General features: G+C 37.4%; 1 protein-coding gene across 1 annotated transcript in view; it reads left to right on the forward strand.

Annotated features, from left to right (window-relative positions):
• SLC1A3 (solute carrier family 1 member 3) overlaps positions 1–18,951 on the forward strand; it is a 68,217-nt gene that overhangs the window by 45,055 nt on the left and 4,211 nt on the right. The window contains exons 4-8 of the mRNA XM_005432892.4: positions 2,656–2,860; positions 4,240–4,282; positions 12,976–13,271; positions 14,847–15,080; positions 17,621–17,815. Of these exons, the coding sequence (XP_005432949.1) occupies positions 2,656–2,860; positions 4,240–4,282; positions 12,976–13,271; positions 14,847–15,080; positions 17,621–17,815 (973 nt within the window). The remainder of the gene's footprint in view (positions 1–2,655; positions 2,861–4,239; positions 4,283–12,975; positions 13,272–14,846; positions 15,081–17,620; positions 17,816–18,951) is intronic.

Here is an 18,951-nt window from a genome sequence, read left to right on the forward strand (position 1 = left end):
GAGACTGAGCAACCTAAAATAAGGGGCCCTGTACTCACAGCCAGAGTGCATAATAGGAAACCAAGCTGGAAAGCAGCTTATAAAGACAAAGTGCATGACTCTTGCTCCTTGACATACCACGTGCACATGGTTCACCACTCAATCCCAGAATCTGTCCAAGAAAGAAACAGGATCACAAACTCTAATCCTTCAACACAGCGATCTTCAGTGGTGAAATGTGCCCTACACTGACTCCTAGTGATTTTCCAACTGCAGAAGACCCAACCTAGTGGCCAATGTGGATTACAAAGAAAGACTTGCTTGCTCAAAGCAGTAAGCACATACGGCTGCAAAACCCTCTAGACTGACAGTGCTCAGCATCTGGCCCTGAATCTATTATCTGACAAGGGCAGGGTACTGGGAACTGACTGATTTAACACCTGTGCTTTTCCAAACCTTCTTACCAAACTATCTATGTTAACATTTTCATGCTTAGGATGTAACCAAGTTTAAAGCTTAAAAAGTTTAGCTTGGCTAAAATGAAAAAATACATAGCCCATTGCTGCTACTTTAGAAACAGTAAGTAAGAACATTAAAAACAAATTAAAATATACAAAGATAAAATTGACTGGACTAGTATGTTTATGTTCATTTTTCACTTTTTAAATTACAATTTGTTTTAAGTTGCATACAGGTAGTTTGAAAATAAAATTCTGTCTGACAGAAACATTGTGCAACTCAGCAGCAGATCTGAAATTCTAAAAAAATATATATTTTTATGAATTGCATAATTTTACTTGTATTATTTTGCATTTGCAATATTTTGAGGAGCCAAAAAAAAAAAAAGTCAATCCTTCATCCACTGACAAGAGGGCTAAGGACTTACCTCCTATTTGTAAATATAGGAAAACTATCTATTACTTAGTACTATCTACCATTTTCTTCACAGAATTTCAAAACATATAGGTAAACTTACCACAAACATTATCATCAGGCTTTACAGATGGAAAAGCTGAGCAAAGAAATGAAGGATTAAGTGCTTCAAACGTTGGATTTCCATTTTCAGTCTCTTAGTATGCCTGTAACACTTTTGTTCTTCCACCACAATGACACACGAAAATCAAGCAATTCGGGGTGCAAATCTAGTGATCTCCCTTTGCAATTCATTTTGTGGGTACAGATCTTACTGGCTCTAATGGCTTCTGTCAAAACAACAGGCAAACACCAGCTGAAATGCAAGGGTAAGTATGAAGCATGTGATTGGTTTTATACTTTCCAGATTTGATCAGAGCCTGGAACACAGCCTTGATCTCAGTTACATCAGTGACTAGAATATTTTCATTGTAACTCCAGTAGCACATATTTTCTCCTTTAGAAGACAGGCAGAAGTACAATATATCTACAATGATTTGAGAAAACATTTCGTTTTGCCAGGTCGTGATTCTAGTCAAATGTTTCCGTATTATTTCTATTAATGCAGTCCTTTAAACACTTCTCCTCTGAGACAAGTACCCAGAGAAGAAGGTGGCCAGATTTCATTGTATGTTGTATGTTCAAAGATGGCATTTAAAATAAATGTCTGGGCAGTCCACAGAAGTCTGGATTAGACAGTGTTATATAGGGGTCCATAGGAGGAGATGATAAAGCAAAGATACCCATTCCTGACCTTTTTTTTCATTATGCATTTTGAAAGCTTGGTTCCAACAAGAAGCATCACCAATGTTTTGGGACAGATGGCGTAGCCCTCCAGATGAAGTATGGGGAAGTTATTGACTTTACTTTTAAGGAGAAGCACCAAAGGAGCTTTTAAAGGAGAACACCATTAACTGGACCTGCTTGGAAAGAGAAAAAACATTTCCATTTCTGACAGTCCTCATGAGACACTCCTTCTCAGAGACTCAGAGATTTCCCTGGCAGAACTGCACCTTCATTTTAAAAACACATCGCAGCCCTCCTGGTGCAATCTCACAAACGAACACTTTAGCAGATGCCATTGTGAGCACCCCAGTATTCACATTAGATCAGATGCATTAAGACAAGCCAAGAATTAGGATTAATGTCGCAGGTTTTGCAAAGCTTACAAAAGACTCTAAATGCTTATTCATACAATAGTAAGGATTTTCTGAAACAAGCTAACAGCATTTAATCTGTTTTAAACTCCCATGGCTTGGAACAGAGGCAAACTGAGGTCATTCCATTAGGGTATGAAGAAAACTTCATACACATGAACTAAATATTATCAACAATATCAAGTAAATATTATCAACATTACCTGAGAGTACTGTGTTTTCTTTCTTACTATTACAAATTAGCTGCAGCACATTTCTAAGGCACATTTTTCAGACTATGCTAACTATGCTAATCAAAAACCATGAATTGGCTCACTGGAATATGGACAGTGCCACGCTGCATCAGACCAATAATTCCTGCTTTTAACGAAGTGTTAACAAAGCGCAGAAAGCTGTAAGTCTTCTAATAGAAAATTATAACAAGCATTAGGGGCGGGATGGGAAAACAGCGGCAGTATGAGCTGCAAAAGAGGGCCAACTTACCTTGGGTAGCTTTAAATGTACTAGTCATCAAAACTCTTCCCACAAAACTGTTTTCATCATGCTGAGTTTACACTCTTTACTCACAACTGTATGAGGTGAATATCCTTGTGCTTAAATTTACTAGGAATTGCTGCCCTGGATAGTAAAGCATCAGGGAAGATGGGAATCCGAGCAGTAGTCTACTACATGAGTACTACCATCATTGCTGTACTGATTGGTATAATCATTGTGGTCATCATCCACCCTGGGAAAGGTACTAAAGAAAACATGCACAGAGAAGGCAAAATTGTGCAAGTGACAGCAGCAGATGCCTTTCTTGATTTAATCAGGTATGGCTATGACATTGCACATTTTCTGTACCAATAGCAACAACAATAATATTTAGATTCACGTGAAAACAAAGTAGAAATTTTAGACAGCGACTGCATAAACTAGCTAAATTTCTTTCAACTATGTGATACCAATATCTCTAAACACTATAACACTACAAAAGAATACATGCATTTGTTTTCCAATCAAGCTCTTGCAAGGGAAGAAACTACTTTTAATATTCAAAGAAAGATTCTTTCTTTCATACACAAAAGAAAGACTTCTCTTCTGCTATCTGCATGGGTCTTCTCCCCTCCTTCCAAAGCACAGTCCTTATTACCAAAATCCTCTGCTTTCCTTTACTTCCAACCTTTTACAGTTTTCTTACTTCACTTGAATTCCTGATTTAGCTATTCATCTTAATTTTGAATTGTAGCTACCAATCTGGGTGCATCTACTCAACGTGTTAAATTGTATGGATGGGAAATAAATCCAAGGAACAGGCAAGTAAAATGCTTGAAATAGAGGGGCACAGATATAAAATCTTGTTTTCTCCTTGCTCAGAGACTCTGCAATGCCTCTTTTATAGAGCTAATATGTCACAGATGTATTCCAGGGAGTAGGGAAGCTGAGGTTTTGAACTCGGGAGCTTTTCCACAGGTAAAGCCACCAAAATTTTGTGTTCCACTAACCCATTTGGAGAAACCAGAGACATGGAGAAAGGCCTCCAAGAGTCATGCTGCCAGGAAGGGGGACTTCAGAAAGACCCATGAAGAGGTTTGCACTCAGATTCCTCAAGATTTATTCAGTTAGGCTGCTTCTAATTCCCTCAGAAATGTCACCATTTTGGAAAGCAAAGAAACAAACCCCCATCTGTAACAAATATAGAGAGACATATATAATTATATGTCTATGTGTTATTATTAAAGAATACTCAGAGTTCAGAAACGTTTATCTCTTAATCATGACAAGACTCTAAATTGAGTGATAAGTGTCATGTTGTACTAAGCTACATGCCTGCAGAAACTGAGAAGTAGAAATACATTAAATATTGATAACCTTTTTATTAATCTGGATTCAGAAAGCATCAATAAATACAAAACTAAAAGTCAACACTGACCCACAGAGCTTTGTTCATTTGGTAACTTAGCTAATATTCTGCTCCATAATCGGATCTCTATACAATATTGGATACACAGATTGCAATTGCTAGGATCTATCCAACCCACTAACCAGGCCAATGCTATATGCAAAGCTCTACTCACTGTATACATAATTACATATTTGTCTTAGGATTCCTTTGAAAATGAGCTGGTCAATTCTTTTATTAGCTGTGCCCCTACTTGGGATATCACTACAGTCTGATTACATCTCATGTTATTTTGTTTCTTTTTCACAGAAACATGTTCCCTCCAAATCTGGTGGAAGCTTGCTTTAAACAGGTAAAAATTTTTTGTTATTTCCAACCAGATCATAACAAAGTAAGAAACTGAAATGAAATAGCATTTTTTTTTAGGAATATCACGTACTTACAGCAGTAACAAATCTTATGTATGCTGCCAACTGTCAAAAGCCCCTCAAATTAAACCAGCCAAATCTGTGCTTTCCTTTCAATCATATTGTCTCGGTATGTGCTACAAAAAGTGAAGAAAACACACCTGGCACAGCAAATAAACAAAAGAGGTTTTCAAAATGTCAAATTCATAAGTCTACAGGAAGCTTCATTCAAGTCAATACAGAATTTACTTTTCACAACCAGTATTATGTTAAATGGAGATATACTGAGATACGCCTCATCTGCACAAAGGCTGGAGGATGTTCAGGAATGTCATGCTCAAAACATGCATAGGTTTGAAACAGAGGAAATGATTTTGTGGGCATCAATAAATAATCAAACTAGAGGACTTTCTGTGACCTATGGTAGGGGTACATAGGAATGCTCTTCTATTTTGCTTCCCAAACTCCTCTATCATTAGCCTAGTCTTAACCTTAACTGTTCTATGGAGAAAATAATAGTAACTAGTTACATTCTTTTTTTAAAAGGAGAACATTATAGATTCAATGAAACCTATAATATGTATTTCCATAATCTAATTGCTTCATATTGACTCTACAGACAGTCTTGAACTGATATTCTTTACCAGTTATTGCTGCAGCGATAAAATAAAAAAAAGGCTGAAATATGGAGGTCAAGAAGCCAGAGAATAAAGTAGAAACTTAACCAAAGTGCAGCTGAGTTGTGTCTTGTGGAAGAATTGAAAAGAAACAGTAACATTGTCTTTAGTTATATAAATAGAGAGTAATAAAAACTGTGGCTTTCTAGATTAAAGATTTGGTCAACATTAAAGATAAACTACACCCAGATCCAAAATCAACAAATGCTGTGCCTCTGTTTTCAGTAAGTATGATGATGAACTTAGGACAGGGACACAGAATAACAGTATGGAAATACAAAAGTCTGTATCTAAACCAGAAACAAAAGTCAAAGAATATAATGTAATGAAGTCAGGGAATTACACAATCTATATCTCAAAATAATGAAAGAATTAGGGCATAAAGTTACAGATCTGGCCACAAGTTTTTTTAATAAATGTCTCAAATTGGGAAGTTATTATCTGTAACTGGTGAAAGCAATCATAGTGCCTTTCAAATTGCAATTTCAACAAGATTTGGGAATTTATTTAAGTGGTTAGTAACATATTAGCTTGAGTTCAGTTGTACTGAAGGATGTAAGTACCTTGAAGGAAAGAGTAAAGGCTTCATAACAAATAAAAATGAAAAACACATTAAAAAAAAAAAACAAAAACCCACAACAAAAGAACCAACAAGGTGAAGAATAACATGGGTTTCTGAAACCTAGATAGTACCAGAATATTCTTCCACCTTTCTTCCAGAAGATTTCTCTTGCTTGGTTTGGCGGTTTTGTGGGGCTTTGTGGGTTCCGTTTTTTGGTGTGTGTGTACCACGGAAGCACAATGATCAAATCTCTTTGGACTTCCGTAAAACAAAGGGTTTAATATGAGGGAAGTGAAATAGTTGAGCAGGGGATAAGATTACTGTAAGAACTGTAAATTTGTAGAGATAGCAATAGAAGGACTGAAAGAATGAGTGTACCTTAATTGGTACTTTTATGAATGATATGGCCATAAGATGGTTATCTTATGGTTATCTCCTCATAGCTCTTCATCACATGTGAATAAAACATTTAGAAATAAACAGTAATTCCTGCTTTGAAATGGGAAGCCATCAATGGAAAGAAAAACAAAATTTAAACCCCTTCAAATTCAGCTCTAGGATATATTAGGTGACATAACTACAACAAAAGAAACAAAGCCAGAGGAATGTGGCTGGAATACTGAGTATGTTCAGCTCATTACACAGTAACATTCATGCAAAATTACAATGGAGACAGGAGTTGCTGGTATTATCAAAAGAACACAGCATACAAAGCAAAAAGAAGCTTGATTTAAAAGTATTCGGGTACAGAAACCAAAGTGGGAACAGAGCTGTATAAGATGAAGAGAAACGTTTATACAGTAAGAAGTGGGTATCACTATGACTGAATTTAAAGTGGGAATTAGTAAAGGTTTTAATCTTCATTACCTACATGAGGTCCTGGAAAAATCTGCAGTTAGGAGTTGTGGTAGCAAACTACCTCATCAGTTTTAAGATACAGCTTGAAGAATTCTTTCAATAAAATATCCTACAGCAACAGGAAACTTGACTCTGTGACTGGCAGTCCTAAATCTATGTTCTTAATCAAAGATCTCCTGCAGATTCTGTTTACACTAAGTATATTGTATTTCTCATGTGCTTTACAGCTTAAAGGGATTTCCAAAAAATGGTTCCAAAAAATGGAAATGTTCAGTGAAAGTTTTTTCTCACTTTCAGCAGCAGCTATGCTTACTGAAGCACCAGGATTTTGAATCTGTCATACTGATACTATTACCTTTTGAATCAGGTACCAAAATCTAGATTTTTAGGTATAAGTTATTTTATTGTAGCAGACAGGAGAAACAAGTATATGTAAGATTCATAGGTATCCAGATGACTTTGTCCATCTAACTCCATAACTTTATTTTCAAAAGTTCACATCAGGTTTTTCATATGTTTCTTAGAAGATTTATGAAGATGGATGATCCATCTGGCACTGATCTGGTTCTGTAACACTGTTTGCTGGCCAAAACACAAAACACTCATAGTCACACACTGAAGGGTGTAATACTGACCCCCACACAGCTTTGCACACCTGGAAACCATCACTGGCATATACATTACACATTCAAATCACATCTTTTGATATTTAAGGTGCACATATCTGTCTTGTAGCATCCCTAGGCAGGTTTCTTTCCTGACAGACCTGCACTGAAACCCACTGGAAGGTTCTTGTTTCTTTCTCACCACAGCCAGCAGACAGGTCCCCTAATGACTGTGTTGGTACCCACAGCGGGTTTTGAACCTGTTACTTCCCCATCAATAGCAAGCATCAAAACACCAAAGCAGCTCCACACAGGACCAACTATAATTTCCCAAGTTTTTAACCTCAAAAGGTCAACCATCACTCAACTTTTGTAACACCAAAGCATGGAAATTTGTACTTTCCTTTGCATAATTCATTTCAGCAAGGTAAAACTAGCTTTCTGGATATGGAATTGCTTTCATGCAAAATGAAATGGAGCTATATGGAGAGGGTAACCAACATGAGGAGGGCTTCTAGATGGAGCTGGGAAAGCTTTTACAGGATTGCTGCTGGGAGAAGAGTCATGAAGGAAGATTGGACCCAAGGACTTATTTAGGAAGGCTCTTCCTAAATTTTCTACTGTTCCTCATTCAGTCTCCTGATCCTTTGGATTCCTTTTCTTGTTCGTTTTTCCCAGCAAGTCTATGAGGCAAAGCTTCTTCCTCTTGCTTCTTCTTCTCTTCCTTCTTTGCACATTTTATTCCCTAGGAACAAGAAGAGTGGTGGAACAAAATGCTCCTTCCTCTCAAAAAAAAGGCAACCCATTGTGGGGCCCAGAAGCCAGGAGGAGTCCCTGTAGGAGAGAAAGAGCCCACAGAAAAGCTAAAGAAATCCTTTCAATCAAACCTTTCAGCTGAGGGAGCAGAACCATTTCAAGTTTATCTGGTGGCATTCAGCCCCATGGGTCAGGAAAGTCTAAAGGGACAAAGAGTTACCTTGCCTAGCAGGTCAAGTCATGAACAATAATCTGGGAAAAGTTGGGCTTTAGTTTCACTCTGCTCTTCACTCATCACTCCCACTGTCCCTGTGAAAGATCAAAGTCCTGTTGGCACCCTGTCTCTATCAGGATCTCCTCCAAATATATCAGTGGCAGATAGGAATTGCTGGAAACAGCAGATCATTGATCCAAACAGCACACTTTTTGATGCTCGTTCTTTTCATATGACATATGTTGCTGCTTTCACTATGCACTGATCATTTGGGGGCTTCTGTGGTTTTTATCAGGATGTCGAGAATCTCAAAAGGCTGACTGCAGATAAATATTCCACACTTACTTAAAACTAGGTTACTTTGTTCAAAATTTTCTCTATACCACTATATTCACTCCCAGTTTAGGGATATCTCAAAAAATCTTTGGTTATATCCTTCAGCTCTGGTCATTATCTCCTCATTTTTTTCTTTGCTAAACTAAAATATGCTATCTAGCCTAGAGCTAAGCAGTCATAAACAGTCTGCTTGTTAATCTGCTTTTTTAACGGCTTGTTCTTTGTGTTGTGCTCTGGGAATATATCAAAAGTCAAAGAAATACAAGTGAGCTTGGGACAAGAGAAACAGAATCAGTCTGACAATTTGGGAAGGGTCATTCTACTGTGAATAAGTGGAATTTGATGCCGGCTGAAGTTTAAAGAACTGGAAAGGTGCATCTGATACTTGCACTTCTTTTGAGATATTTTGAATTAAATATTCTTTCCTGAACTCATCCTTATCAAGGGGACTGGAAGTGTTGATCACACATCCAGACGTGAATATTAATTAATATATGCTGTCTAATCCTCATGATAATTTTGGCTAGTTAAGATATATTTTGACCTGTGTCATCAGGTCTTCCGCAGACAATTAAGAACATTTTCAGACATGTCTATATGGAAAAGAAAAAAAATTAATTAGGAAGATGGGAAATCACTGCCTTATTTTAATTTCTTTTCATTTTTTTCAGGCTTGCATTTAACCAAACTTGTTGCTTTTAATATCACCATTCACTAAAGACTACACCATCACACAGACTTAGCACAAACAGTGCTGATTACACTATCTCAGAGCACTGACTTAAATTACTAGTTTTCAGAGCAGTTACCCATACAATTACTTTGTCTCCAAGTTAAGCAGTGGAATGTGCTACTACCGTGTTATAATGTTGCTTCTTAAAAAGTCATGTGATATATTCAAGTCAAATGACTGTGGGTATCTTGTACCACTAACGAAAACAAAATTATAATAGAAATGTAAACAACTAATTCATTATATTATGCAACAATGTAATTACTTTGTCTATTTCATAATGAGCTAACTTAATTAAAATTCATTTTTGAGTTGTTCATTAGCACTGTGTCTTGTAAAAAAATTCAGAAATGCCATTATTTTTATATTTTACTGCAGAAAAAATAGATTGTTCAAATACATTCTAAATAATATTTACCTTGTTCCTCTTTTGTTCTCTATACATGAAATTAAGGAAAAATTAAGAGTATTTTGCATCTAATATCTTACCAGGCAAAAATAACTCTGCCTGGAGACAAAATGCACCAACCATCCTCAGAAAGACAGGATTTCAGTGATGTTGTCTAGCCCATCACAGATTATCAGTGTAGGTGTGTGGACTTCCAGTAAAACATAAGCAGCTCTTCTGAGACCCTTAAGCCTACGATCTATCATATGAGCAGTTTTAATTTGTCTAATTTCTGACATTACTTACTGTTGCAAAAGAACAAGGATTAGCAGAATCACAGTGTGACATTAAAATGTCATTTCAAGCTATGTGAACAGCTGATAACTGATTCCCATGAAGACAAAGATCTGCCTGAAAGTAGGGATCTCATAAAAGCTCACAAACTGATCTCTTATCAACAGTTCCTCTGCAGAGCAGTAATAGTTAACTCCACTATTACCTATTTCTATTATCTATTTCAAAACCTTTGACATTTTTTGTCACCTTGAAGGTGGTCTTTCAACCTGTCACTTCTTATAAACAGTTGGCTTTTTCACCATTCCACACACAGAATATTTGTTTTGTGTTGTCAAGCAATCCTGTATTTTGCCTTTAGTGTCATCTGAAAAAGCACTAATGAGAATAAAGCTCAACCTGCACTTTTTCCTCAATAGACATCCCCTTTGCATTTCATGTATTTGGTTTTCTTTAATTTCTTTTGCTTCACCAGGAATCTTCTCATGACCTTTGACAGACAACTTTGGGCATAAGAAGGCAGATACATCCACAGAGTTATCCTTAACCTCATGTAGCAATGATGAAAGAAAGGCTATCTCCAGTGACTGTCCCAGAGCAAATGATTGCTCCTATTCCTGTTGCTCTGATTCTCATTCTGAATCTCACTCTAAATAAACTGTTTCTCCACTGCTCCACAGGGTGGGGCGGGGGGGGGGGTGTCTAGAAAGACTATGATACTCCCTAGTAACATTTCTGAATACTTAAGTCTGACCAGCAGGGTGACTCAACAGGTAGTATCTACATCTCTCTATACCAGCCTAGTAGCCAAAATGGAAATGGACTTTGCTAAGTGAGGTCCTAAAATCTATACTATAACCCTAAAGAGGTTTAACTAATAAAGAATTAAAAGCATATTCGTGCCGGGACAGCATTCCAGAATTAGCACCAAAAAAGGAAAGAATATGAATATTACAAGCTAAAATAATTTCTAGATGGAGTTTTTAAAGGTAAGAAACTTGATGTGATTGTGCTTTCTCCCCTGTAGCTACCCAAATTCTTCCCAGTCCTGTCTTTGTTTTTGAGCCCAGTGGCCAATTCCAACCTAATCTGACATGAGGGGGGTGATTTTCAGACAAACCGTGGCTGTGCTGCCACTGAAAGGAAAGCAGTTTATGACCCCACTCGTGGCCTGTTCCAACAGGCAGCAGCGAGGCAGCACACATCTAATGCCGTCTAACAGCCGTATCACATGTCGCTTTCGACCTACTCAAACAGAATGAGAGAAGGACCTGAGGGTAACAGAGGAGAATCAGGACAAAGTCAGTTACGAAGTGCTAGTGGAAGTAGGAAATTAATAGAAAATTCATTAGGAAATTAGGCTTTAATTCCAATCCTCATTAAACAGCTTGATTTTTTATGTTTGTCTAATCTGTATGCCCACAAGTCTGGCATAATTGCACCCTTCAGATATTTGCATTAAGGAAATTTTCCCAATTTTTTTTTCTACTGAAAAACAGTAACAAAGATATACATATAACACAATTGTCATACCTATACAGATTTAAAAGAAAAAAAAATAGAAGTGTTTAATATACAGCCTTAGGCAATAATTTAACATTCCTGTCAGGACTGAATTAAAAACAACGTAGTGAGAACTTCTAGAAAATTTCCATTTCCACTCTAATATTTCTCTGTCACTTAAAGAGGTAACTGCATCCCTCCTTCCCTGGCTCTGTAGTTCCAGTCTCAATGTTTTGCCCTCCCTTGCATTCATCAGTCAGTGAGCTACTTCACCTCCATAGCCTTTACCCAAAAATGGCTGATTTTTTTTGCTTGGTAATTTTCTGCCATTTTAAAAAGTAGAATTGGTCATTGAGAGATCCAACTAGAACTGACACCAATGGGAAATTATCACAGGTTGGATGGGAGTGGAACTGGGCTTTTCTGTGTCAGCCAACTGTTTGAACAGCTCAGCTGTCTCCTCTCACCAGAGCCCAAATCTTGAAACATTTCAGCAGATTTCACTTAAAGTTCAAGAGCATTTGGCCTCCATGGAGATTTGTTCTGATACATCTTAATCTGAAACTTTCCATAACTCTCCTGTAAGCAAGTTAGATTTGAAATTCTGAAAGACTTAAAGCCTTCAGGGGGATACAGCAAATATGTGAAAGGAGTGCATACAACTATTCATGTGTGGGGAATATCAGAAAATTAGGTCAGTTTTGAGAGATGCTGATATTTAAGTTTCCCATCTTAGTCAGAAGTACTCTATTTCACTCAAATACTTTTGAAGTGCAAAACATTCTCCAGATAACTACTGATAATACTACAGCTCCTAGATTTAATGTTTGTCTTTCGTTGGCAGGCCTAAAGGAATAAAAATTCAAAGTTCCTGAATAACCTTGACACCAGCATCCCATTGCTTTAGTAGAGTATCTAGCATCCTGAGATATATTACAAATATTTTACTGGTGATAATTAGTATTCTTTGTGTTCAAGAGAATTTAATCAGGACAGGGCTGCAGGGCTTTTTAAGCCCAGACAAAATATTCAGAATGCACATTTCTCTTTGGAAAAGCATTAGGTGGTGAAAGATGGGTTTTCAAAGCAGACATTTAGGGGCATATTGAGATTTTTAAATTGATTTGCCCATTCCATAAGGGAACTGTTTAAGGTAGCACTCTTTTCTTAATTAAGAAAAGCAGTGATTTGCTATGGCAAAGCATAGAAAACTAACGGCTTTTGCCATTGCAAAGGAGAAAAGAAGAATGATACATTTAAGATACTTTCAGTCTAATTTTTTCTAATTCAAGGAGATGAAAAAGGAAAGAAATTCCAGAGCTCATGAAAGTATTTTCACTAGCCAAAAGAGACCTCTTTATTTAACAGTTGGAAATATATTGGTAGGAAAAATGGCAATTTATAACAATGCAAACTAATAATCAAAAGTTTTGTCACAAAACTCATGAGAATGACAAATACGCATCTTTGATTTTGACATATTTATGAGAAAATGAATTCTGGAAGCTAGAGGTAAAAGACTTAGCTCTTGAAGTTCATATACATTTTTGTTGCTTTCAGGAAAGCCAGGTTTTTATCACAAGACGTTTTACCAACAAATACTACACAAAGAATTAAAAGGTCCTGCAATAATAATTAATAATTTAATGTGTGATTTTTACCTTTGTTTGCTGTAATTCACAGAATTCCTATCTTTATTTTTGTTTTAACAGTTCAAAACTAACTATGAAAAGAGAATGTTTAAAGTAGGTATTCCATCCAATGACACATCCACAGTGGCTTCCATAATAAGCAATGTGTCAGAAGCAATGGAAACCCTCACCCAGATGAAAGAGGAAATAGTTCCCGTTCCAGGTTCTGTAAATGGAGTGAATGCCCTTGGCTTGGTGGTCTTCTCAATAAGCTTTGGCCTGGTGATCGGAAGCATGAAGGAGCAAGGTCAGGCATTAAAAGACTTCTTTGATAGCCTCAATGAGGCTATCATGCGATTGGTAGCTCTAATCATGTGGTAAGTGCCCCTTTGATAAAATCCGTCTTAAGGTACTAACAATATTTTTTCATCACAGTCAGGTATCGGATAGCAAGAGTCTGTTTGGCAGGAAGTCAGACAATAGGTTCTTAACTACCTTGTAGCTTTTTTTCATAAACCAACACAAGAACTGTAATTCTGTATGTCAATAATCTGCCTGAACACACCTACTCTTTCAGTGTGTTTAGCTTTTGACATGAGAAAAATCAGGGTCTGTGGCAGACCTTGTTAAACATACAGAGCCATTCTATGTCTTCATAAAGATAGCAATCACAACAGTATGCTATCAAAGTTTCCTTATATCCTAATCTGCCTTCACTAAAGGAAACAGACAAACCTCTGCCATGATCTTATTTCTATGCAGCAAGACCTTGTTATTGTTAGTTTCCAACCAAACTGGTTCCTGCAGTTGCATAGCATATACACACATCCTTGCATTGTAGCTGCACTGCTTACACATACACATAATTTCCCTACTTTCTTTATTGTATTCAATAGATAAATAAATCCAATACCTTTTCACTGAAACGTTAGGTAGGAAGTCTTTTCAACAACGAAGATTTGTTATTTGTCAGGTAGAAGGGTAATTAGGAAATTATGTCTCGTTCCCTCCTTTACTGCAGAAAACAAACAAACAAATCAAGTCTAAAAGCATACCCAAGAGCACACACAGATACATTGCAATAGCAGATACAAAACTAACAGTATTTTTCCAATAATTCTATTCCGTCTGGAAGCATCTATACGAAACCAAAATCTTTCCTCCTTCTTTACAAGCATGATTAAGATGATAAAGCAGTGAATTATAATTGTTACATCTGAGAAATTTCTACATGGATTTGATGGCTTAAAGTGCAATTGAGATATTCTGGATAAATTTTATTCTATGGTAACTTAGTGTGAAAAAGCAAGTGGACATTTATAAAAATAAGGCAGTACCAAAAGCCCAGATGCAGCAGAATTATGTTAGTTTATGCTCAGTGATAGCCGTTTCTTCATCTGTAGCTGTGCTCACCAATAGGAAAAAGCAGATCACACCACCCTTGTGGCCGCCCCACAGTGCAGCTAACCTTTGTAAATGGTGGCTTCTTGCTAAAGTATCTATCCAGTGCTCCCTGTGCATTCCTTTCCAACAGCATGGGAAGCAGCACTGGTGAGATGATAGAACTGAGCACTTGTATAGTCTACAACTATGTCAGCTGAGCCTTCCTGCATACATACAGAATTATAACAGAATTGGCCAAATTAGCTTCTGAATGTCACCTGAATTCCAAAGGTAGCTCATCTACCTACATGTCTGAAAGGCATGCTGTACATCTTGAAACCCTTACCAGATCCTGAATCCAATGGAGCCTATCAGAAACATTTGCTGCTGTGGTTTAATCCAGGTTGAACAGTTAAGAATTAAAGAGTTAAACTGTTGAACTGCTTTTTAATAGTCACCTCTACAGTGAAATCCTACAGTCGTGCATGTGTATAAACACAAAAGGTATGAATGGAGGAGTGAATTTCTGTTTTCTTCAGTACAATACTGATTTGATTTCTTATTTTCAGGTATGCTCCACTTGGAATCCTCTTTTTGATTGCTGGAAAAATTGTTGAGATGGAAGATATGGGTGTGATCGGTGGTCAGCTGGCCATGTACACTGTAACAGTTATCATTGGTTTGCTAATTCATGCTGTCATTGTCCTACCTCTTCTCTACTTCCTGATCACCCGTAAGAACCCTTGGGTATTTATTGGAGGCTTAATCCAGGCATTAGTCACAGCTCTGGGAACATCTTCAAGGTATAATACAGTATCTTAAGGCCATACTGTTTTTATAATATTACTGGTTTGAGGAAAAAAAGATGCCTAATGTAGTTGGTTAGCTCTGTATTCAAGTATTCACTTGGACACTTTATTTCAGACCTGCTGCTCTCCGATAGAGATAATTATTATGTTGACTTGAACTCTATTTTCTATAAGAATCCCTGAACAGAGATTAAATGAGCCTGTTTGCTGATGCTGACTGAATGGCTGGAACACTTGTGATTTTGATTAGCCTCAGTGTTTGAGATTTTTAAGCAGTTTGTAGTGGCTTGCTGGTAAAGGATGCAGCTGGCAAAGGACATGCATGGCAAAATGGATCAGAAAACAACAAAGTTCAGTGGGGGTTCTGAGTGAGCTTGACAGCCCTTAGTTGCAGCTGACATTCTGTGCTCAAAATCCTGGTAGCCAGTGATTGATACACAACCTGCAACAGAAATGCCACTTTGGCTCTTTTTTGATGGCAGTCATAGGCATGTCATGTGAATAAAAAAAACTGTTTGCATCTATGGTGACAGGAAACATTATTGTAATAAAATATACATTTCTATACCATATGACCTTTCATAAAACACCTTTCATTTTAATAGATTTTAAAACTGTCTCATGAAGTCAGATGTTCTAGGTCAGGTATTCTATATTACTGAATACAAGTCCCTGGTGTTGGGAATTACTTCGAAGATCTGGATAAGAAGCTATTGTGAGCATTGATGTAGAATCTGGTTAAGTTTTCTACCATTGAAAAAGCTCCTGAGGACTTAAGAAAATCATGACAGTACATTAATTGGTAGAGAGAGATAATTATTAATTTCACATTTGACATATTGATATCAATCCTTGCAAATCTGTGAAACACCTAAAAGAGAATTTGATTAGCAATGGTTTTTAAAAGGATTTAATAAAACTAATGTCAGTCAACATGGTTTAAGAGAAAATAAAACAAAACTACAACTTCGGTGGGTAACAGTAACAGTGTTAAAAGGATGTGTTCCAGCTTCTGTAAGACATTGCACTTGGTGTGCTCGAGATTCTCAGCAAGAACCTGGTTTAATGCAAAAGAGCATAATATACTACAAGTGGATTTAAAAATTGCTTAAAGTTCAACTGTAGCTTGACCATCAGAAAAGAGTTTTTTTCTAGCACAATCCTCCACAGTTCTTTTTTACTTTACATTTTATAAGTAGCTAAGAATGAAGAGGTCACTGAGATAATCTGAATTGCTGGGTCTTGAAAAACCTCTTTACCTTGGTGTGATCAGATACAGAGATATATCCTTAAGAAGAGCAAGCCCAGGCAGCTCCTAGAGGCAGCCACCTTATCCTTCCTCCTGAGGCAGTGCCTCTGAAAGGGATCTTGGCATCCCGTGGGCCGACTGGGTACTCCTGTAGCACAGGAAGCCCAAATGTTCAGTTGCATTCATCTTCAAATGGAATTACAGTTTATATCTTATTTGGATCTAGCAGCAGGGGAACAAGAATAAGTGGTGTAGAGACCCTGGCTGGGACAGTTAAGTGTCTTCATAGCAGCTCATATGGTGCTGTGGTTTAGATTTGTGACCAAGACAACACTGACTGCAGGCTGGTGCTCTAGCTATTGAACAGTGAGTGCACAGAATTAGGGACTCCCCTGTTCCTCAGTCTGCCCAACAGTGAGTGCGCAATAGGTTGGGAGGACACACAACCAGGCATATGACCGAAAGTACACAAAGAGATGTTCTACACCATATACATCATGCTTAGCAATAAAAAAGGTCAAAGAGGGGGTTTTAGGGAGGCTAGCCATCTTTTACTCAGAAACTGGCTGGGCATTGGTCTGCCTGTGGGAGGTGGTGAGCAATTGCCTTTGCATCATTTCTTTTGCTTTGTTTTCTTTCTCTATTCTTCCACTTATCCTTGATGCACTAATATTTTTTTTATATATATCTCAACCTCTGTGTTTTTATCCTTTTACTGTTCTCTTTGTCTTTGCCTGTCCCACTCAGGGTGCGGGGGCAAGTAAGCGAGTGGCTGTGTGGTGCTTAGCTGCCTATTGGTCTTAACCCACAAGTGGTAAAGTAATGTAACCGTCCAACAAAATGCCCAGCAAATAAAAAAAACCAAAACTTACTGTTTACTGAAGACCTGAATAGCTTATTTCGTATAACTTCAGGAAAACAATGTTTAGGGATGACTGAATCCTAACATAAAAAATGAGAAGTAGGAATTTTTAAATAGATTCCTCTGCCTAGCAGAAGAATCTCATATCAAAATACTGAAGTTAAGACACATTCAGACTAGGGACTATATAGAGAGTAGCAGTAATTAACCACTAGAAAAAGTTTCCAAGAGCATTAGGAGAATGTCCGTCATTAGAAGTCTTTAAGTTCAGCCTTTGCATGTTTAAAAAAAAATATTCTGGTAGATCACATAAAAATTAAGAAAAACAGAACAATCTCTCTTGTCATCACAATGCCTGACACTCTTTTCATTCCCTCTTTGTAGAATTTATATCATATATTACCTTCTTTCTTTCTGTTTCAGTTCTGCAACACTACCTGTTACATTTAAGTGTCTAGAAGAAATAAACGGAGTGGACAAACGAGTTACGAGATTTGTACTCCCAGTTGGTGCTACAATCAATATGGATGGAACTGCTTTATATGAGGCTTTGGCTGCAATTTTCATTGCACAGGTTAACAACTTTGATCTGAACTTTGGGCAGATTATCACAATCAGGTACAGAAGCCATTATTACCTACGTCTAATAACAGCACCTTTGTGTTGACTCCTTCTTGCTGTTATATGTGGGATTAAATGAAACCATCTAGTGCTAAACACAAGAACTGCTAACAGCAGATGAGTAACTGTAATGAATCACATCTTCTGCACAGAAGATGCCCCCCAGCATGTATTGTCCATTAGGTAAACCTTAAAAAAACCTGTAACATGACACACCTATCACTGCGCTTAGTAGAGTCAATAAGAACAGTTTTTAATGGCCTTTAAGTTTTCTTAAAGGCTCATGCAGCTGTTGGTAGCTACAGACTTACAATCAGTACCAGATACATGTACAAAGCAGCAGCATAAGAACATCGCAGTGCTGATTCTAGGAGAGATAGTGTTTTACTGGTCCTGATGTTTTCAGGGTACAAGCAGAGAAAGCTGTGTAAAGGGCACTAGCATCTTTTATTACACCAACAGACAGAGGTGGAGAAAACAGGTATGTTTTCAAGCACACAAGTCTTCATGTTTGAAATAGAACAGCAAACAACCCACTAAACAGCACTCAATGATAACTGATATGCATTAATTTTGCTATGTTACTCAAACAGTTCAAGAGGAAAGGGTGATGGGTACATGTGCAGAAGAAATACATGTCAGCAAGGAGAGAGAGGGACACTGCAGGACAGACACACTTGTATTTATCACTCTGGAACACTGACGGTACACATACGGTGGAACCAGGAATGTAGAAGATTTTCAAGCAGAAGTGCTTCTCTCCATAAAAACCACCAGCGTAATTCAATATTCATCAACAGAAGGCCTAACTGTCTTCACACTCTAGGGCAATAGTTCCTTGTTCATTAGTACTAGAGCTACTCCCTGCCAAACCACCTGACAAAATAAATTCTTCTCAAACCAGGTGTGAATATTTCTGTCAAGTTACTATCTTGACAGGGTTTCTGGCAGCTTTCTCTTTTCTGATGGCAGAACGCCAGCTGCTGGAGGACAGATACTTCATCTGGTGTGAAGTTACAGTGAGATGGATAGAGAACAAAAGTTCTTGCATTAGATCTGCCAGGACAAAATTACCTCCTCAACTTCTCTTTTAACATGTTCAAGCTTGTGGAGTGAGTTTGTTCAGTGGGTGT

This window comes from Falco cherrug, chromosome Z (assembly GCF_023634085.1).
Source record: "Falco cherrug isolate bFalChe1 chromosome Z, bFalChe1.pri, whole genome shotgun sequence".
In the NCBI taxonomy this organism is placed as follows: domain Eukaryota; kingdom Metazoa; phylum Chordata; class Aves; order Falconiformes; family Falconidae; genus Falco; species Falco cherrug.